Below are 6,214 nucleotides of genomic sequence, written 5' to 3' on the forward strand. Positions count from 1 at the left end.
GCAAACTGTAAAATTTATAGGTTATTTCTTATGCAAGAAGGATCGAAAAGAACCAATCAAAACTTTGTTGTCTAATGACACTTCAAAGAGCCTTTGTATATAAAGTAAATGACATGCAAAACACATCGACCCCTGAAGTAATTATTGAAATACCATGCAAAGCACCAATCAGGAACCGCGGATTTCGATCCGTATGTTAATCGATCTTTTAGTCATTCTAGTATAAATACGAGAAAGATCGATTTCTCGGGTATTTCAAATCCATTCTGATCTACAGCCATGGCACCCAAAGTTGCAGGAAAGAAAGGCGAGAAGAAAGCTGGTAAGGCAAAGGCCGCGGCTGATGGAAAGAAGAAGAGAAGGGGAAAGAGAAAGGAAAGCTATGCTATCTACATCTACAAGGTGTTGAAGCAAGTTCACCCTGACACTGGTATCTCCAGCAAAGCCATGGGCATCATGAACTCGTTCGTCAACGACATCTTCGAACGCATCGCCACCGAAGCTTCCCGCCTTGCCCACTACAACAAGAAATCAACCATCAGCTCCCGCGAAATCCAGACCGCCATCAGGCTGCTTCTACCCGGTGAACTGGCCAAACACGCCGTGAGTGAAGGAACCAAGGCTGTGACCAAGTACACCAGCAGCAAGTAAACTCACTTTGTGGGTTTCCCGCCAAAACAAACGGCTCCTTTAGGAGCCACCAAATGATACAAAAGTCAATGACCACTGAATAGAGTTTGTCATCAAAAGATCTCAACCTAGTAAAAACTTAACTAACCCCTCTATAATATTCTAGCTTCCCGTGTCATTTTTTAAATGCAACACTCCGAAACTGATAGCAAATCGAAAATTCATCGACTATCGTAACAAAGGAATTAAAAAGTACGACAGACGTCAATGGTTGCAACGGCACTGATACATTTTCTTGAAAAGTTAGAAATAAACAGACGAAATACAACAAATTTTGATTTTATTTTGAATTGATGCTAATATCTTTCGTGAAGTATATGGCCGCGCATTTTCCAATCTTCACTGATTTCGAGACAAAACCCAAGTAACCCTCGAATTACCATTCCACATTAGTAGCATATGCCATTTATCTGTCTTGTGAAATAACTTCGCCGTATATCAGCGTATGATTATGCTTAGGTTAGCACAGTGTGTTGATTTCACTCAACTTTGTTCATTTCACTCAACCTGGTTCATTTCTTGAACATTTCTTGAGGAAGCCATCAGAAACCAAACAAAGCGCGCTTTTCTGACCAATCAGCTTGCTGCTATTTTTAATTGATTGCATAACCAGTTGTAAACTAAAATCCGCCATCTTGAGTTTTGGCGCCGGTGTTTTGCAAACATTTCAACCGAATTTGCCACAGAACCGATCTCAAGCCGTATCATGGGTGTTTTAAACATTCACGAGCATTTGCGACATCGTCGTAACAGAGATATGGTAGAAAATCATGACATTGACAAGTGAGTATCGTAAATTAAGACTTTTTTTTTCTTTTTTCGCGCCGAGGGCACAAAGCCGGTAGGTTCCACATCTTTTGTTATCATGTATAATTTTTTCATGCGTCTTAAGTTTCCTAAAGGGATTGAAAGATAATTTAGAGCAAAGAGCTCATCGTGAAGTGTAGCTCGAATCTGAGACGAGCTTTGATCGTATAGTAAACACTGAAAACAGGTGAGCTGTCAAGGAAATTTTCAGTTTATTTGGCGCAATCTTAGGATCTTTGTATCCTGGTTATTTGGACTCTTTCCATGTTCACAACCCTTTCCAGACTACAGAAGAACTAAGTGATCAGAGCCGCAGTAAGCTGTTTCAGCTGTAAGCTGCCTCGTATTATTTTAGAATCGAAGCAAATTTTCTCTCTTAGTGTTTGGGAGGAAGAAGTTTTTGAGCCTGCCAACGTTCAACCTCCACAACAAGAACGTAATCAGAGAAGGCATACTCGTAATCGATCACAAAAGAGCAAAATACAATACTACAACAGCAGGAATTCTGGAAGAAAGGCCAAAACTGGAAGCAGACCGATGAGGAGGCATGAGAATAGTAAGTCTTCATTTGGCCAGGGAGGGGACGTAGGGGCCCTGGTTGTCATCGTCACCTTACCAGAAAGTAACTTGAAGCACCCTCAGATGAAAACGACTTCATTTCTGCATGGCGAAAATTCCAACAATTATGAAAGTGCCTGATGTTAGAGCCTCCGCACCCCTCAACTTTTCTAGCCAACAAAATAATTGGTTCATACACCTGATAAGTTTCTGTCCATCACATCCAAGTATCTTATTTGTTACTTTGTGGGAGATCTGGCAGTTACGAAACACCCATTCCAGAGATCCCATTAGGGGGCACAGGTACTGATTATCCCATATTCCGTTAATTTTTGGCCCAAATATCCTGCATCCATCACTTCCAAATGCAAAAATGAACGATTTTCCTCCTCGATATACCATTTTACTTGATCTAAATATCACATTTCCCATTAATTTTTTTTCCAAAATATCCTGTTTCCCGGAAACTCCATATAAGGATATTTTTCAAGTCCTTCTTAAAAGAAGCCCCCATTTTTCCCAGGGAGGAGTGTTCTGCACTGGCAATGCACTTGCATTTTTAATTAATAATCACTTTTTCAACACTTTGTTTAGCAGAGAGTTGGTGAGAGCAAACAAAAATGATCAACAAAGGGACATTGTCTTGATTTGATACCAAATTCTCACTACCAACATTAAATGCCAATCAATAAGGAGAGTTCATATTTGCATCTCCTCCAGATTTCCTGGCTGATGTAATCTGTAAGATGTTTCTATATACTGATTGTTACTATTTTACTCTTTTCAGTGTGCTTTCTGTTGAGTTTGGTTGACCATGAGGAGATTGGAGAACTCGATTTCTCTGATATAGTCAGCAACAAGAAGTCCATGTTTGCAACACTTTTAACAAATGAGGAAAACATGAAGGTATGGGCCTTGATAACTCTGACTTGTATTATTTCACAAAACCCAGTTAACAGTTACAGCTTTCAAGTAAATCAGGGATTTTACTCAGTGACACAAAAATATTTGGTTTGAAGATGTGCATAATGATTTTGATTTTGGGGCTCAAAGGTTAAGTTTCCATGTTTACAGATCTGGAATGAGTTTGTGAGCCTTTCTGAAGAAGAGCAAGAAGTCATCATTACATGCAAGACAAAAACAACAGCACCTGATAAGGACACTAACTGGGGAAATACAAATGAAGACAGGAACATTCCCACAGAGCAAGGTAGAGCTGAATATGTAAAGTAACAATCCAAAATTGTGTTAATGAGGCTGGCTAGGAGTTAGCAGGTGTGAATCCTACCACCCCCCACCCCCACCCCCACCGCCCAAACCCTCTGTTACCAAGTTGCTATTGATTTTCATTTCGAGGTTTACCTGTACCAAAGGTTCCCAGGCATTGTCACTGGGCCATCTAGGGTCCTATTATTAGGTTTGAAGTCCATAAATATGGGTTATTGACCAAGCGCGAGGTCAACATGGCTGGATATTGGGCACATTCTTTTTGTGTGTGTGTTTATGGACCGAGATGGAGTTGAGGTCTCTAAAATGAGGCTAGTAACTTGCTACCTTGACTGAACAAGGTTGGTCAATAAGGAATTTATTATATGTCTTTCGGGGAAATTTTTTCTTGCGGGAGTAGTGCCAAGTGGGCAAGATAGCGTCATCTTGCCTGCCTGGGTAGCCAATCACAGTGCAGGATTTGGTTAATCTTGCCTGCTCACACAGCTAGCCATATAATTATTATTACAATTTCATGTTCCTACAAGATATACATACAGCTACCTTGCAAACTCTTAGTAAAGTTTAGGAGCACTTTAAATCATCAGTTGTTATAATTTGAGTGATACAAGTTTTCAATGTTTTAGATGCTGTAGCAATTGCAGAGAAGTCTTTTAACAGAATTGAAGACCGAATAAGAGGAACCCTCAAGAAAAAACGTTTTCCAATGGTAAGTACTACAGTTATGATTTCTGTCCCTCTATAATTCTCAATCTCTCAAAGCTAGTCCTAGAAGTACAGTGGCAAGAATTACAGATTGGAAAGTTACAAGTAATTTTTTTCTTCTAAATGTGATGATAACACAGTGGCCATGATCACAAATTACTTACGTGGCATTTTTTTTTTTTTTTTGAAACATTGATCATAAGGCAGTAATAATTTCATTTGTTCAGTTTTGTGTAGTTTTGAAGAATCTAACAATAATTTTATTGCTCAATGTGTTCATGGACTTATTTTCTTTATTCAGGGTGGGCTTAAACACCATGAAGAGGAGGTGATCTCATATTTTTCTGATGACCCCAGTGCAATCATGATCTCAACTGTACCCTCCAGGTATACATTAACATACAAATTTTGTTGCTAGTTTTTGTCCCTTTAAGTTCCATTGAGAAGAATTTACAATCCATGCAATGTCATTTTAACATGCATACCATTAAATGGTGTGATTTCAAGGCACTTTTTCCAAAACAAAATATTAAATTGGTATCACAGAAGTTTCACCATGCAAAGGTTCTTCCCCACTACTCGCACAGCTTTTTGTTAGTTATTTGTGGTCGATCATTTATCATGAAGACCTGGAACAAATTACTGTTACAATAAACACCTTTGAAATAGGAGTTAATTGTAAATGCTTTGGTTTTTAATATAACAGATGTTTGTTTCAACATTAATGTTGTTACAGTTTTGACCGGTTGTTGGTGCATGGAGTGTGTCAGTTCCTGGACCTGAAATCGACAAGTAAGTAATATTGCAAAACGGTAGCTATGACTCCCCTTCCACCTTTAGCAAGGGATTGATTTTGAGTATACATTTAACTTAAGATCCAACACAATCTAGTGAAACGTTTCATAGTATTATACTTGTTAGTTCATATTTCCCAGTTCCAGGATACTGTTGTCTATTCATTGCCTAAAGGGTATTCACTATAAATACGTGAAAATCTCCTTACCCTTTAATTTTGCACAACGGCATTGGCAAATATCACAAGTTATTACAATTGACTTAATAATATTTGAATAAATTATTGAAATGTACTGTAAACACAAGTGCATTCTTGACTAGCTAATTAGTAAAGGGTTAAATTTGATACACAAAAACACGTCTCTGAAAAAACTGCTGTCCCTAAGGCTGTCCTTAAAGAGCATTTGTAGCCACCACTAAACCACTTTATCTGTTTTTTCTCTAAGGTGTGAACCGCAATGGAGACGGTATCATGGAGATTGAAAATAATCAGGAGACATTTTGTGTTCCCTCCCTCCTACTTTCCCAATATTTAGAACAGCACAGATAGCATCACTTAAAAAATATACATTGTATCTGATGAGATCTTAATAATCTTAGTAATCTTATAGAAATTTCATTTTTGTAGAATGCAGACTGGAGTTGCTCCTGGACATCACAAGATGTTCCAATAGTATTTGTATTACATTAATACTCTTACATTGACGATGTGACCAAAGTGAAAAAGGAAGATAGACAAATCAGTCACTTATCAATTCCTTGCTGTTGTAAACAGTATTTACAACTGTAGTAGTCGTGAAACATTATTTTCTTCACAAGTGAAATATGGGATATGATAAACTCAACATGAGAAAAATACAGTTTAACAGGATCATAAAATGTTGTAGTGTGATACAATGCTATGCTATTAAAAGAACAAGGTAGAAGTTGTTGGTATAGCGTGTTTTAACTATAAACACTTACGAAGTTAATAGTTAACGGGGCTCAGTCATGACATTTCTAGTTATTTTTGCTGTGTTCAATATTACAGGTACCTTTAAATTGAAGGATACCTGAAAATAGTAGTTCAGCAAGGTAGAAAAACACCAAAGAGAAATAAATAAACCATAAAGAAACAAGGATGGCTAAGGATGGAGAAGATTAACATGAATTACAAACAAGGCACTTGAAAAATTTTGGCTAAACTTTTCTAGTTGCACAGATGGTGAAGTAGCTCCTGCAAGCATTGGTGTTTGGAAAACAAGACATTCAAATGGCACTGGTCAGGATGAACTTTCCCCTTTCAGTTTGAATCTTAGCCTTGATTCTCTACTAAGTAGCACGCACACTTTCCCACAAGCATTTAGTCAGACCGCTTAGTTAGGCCTCAGGGATCAGCATAATTAAGCCAACACTTGCCCCCCCCCCCCCCCTCCCTTTAAAAAATTGAAAA

At 38.1% G+C, this 6,214-nt stretch overlaps 1 protein-coding gene and 1 pseudogene across 1 annotated transcript; both read left to right on the forward strand.

Annotated features, from left to right (window-relative positions):
- Positions 1–150: 150 nt before the first annotated feature.
- Positions 151–964, forward strand: LOC145468837 (histone H2B.1 pseudogene; annotated as a pseudogene).
- A 197-nt stretch (positions 965–1,161) lies between these two features.
- Positions 1,162–6,188, forward strand: LOC145468813 (R3H domain-containing protein 4-like). The gene is made up of 8 exons (XM_081452516.1): positions 1,162–1,473; positions 1,878–2,053; positions 2,843–2,961; positions 3,130–3,265; positions 3,909–3,991; positions 4,289–4,374; positions 4,724–4,779; positions 5,229–6,188. The coding sequence occupies exons 1-8, from the start codon at positions 1,397–1,399 to the stop codon at positions 5,330–5,332; spliced, it is 837 nt and encodes a 278-aa protein (XP_081308642.1). The 5' UTR covers positions 1,162–1,396; the 3' UTR covers positions 5,333–6,188.
- Positions 6,189–6,214: the final 26 nt, after the last annotated feature.

This window comes from Orbicella franksi, chromosome 14 (assembly GCF_964199315.1).
Source record: "Orbicella franksi chromosome 14, jaOrbFran1.1, whole genome shotgun sequence".
NCBI classification, from domain to species: Eukaryota; Metazoa; Cnidaria; class Anthozoa; order Scleractinia; family Merulinidae; genus Orbicella; species Orbicella franksi.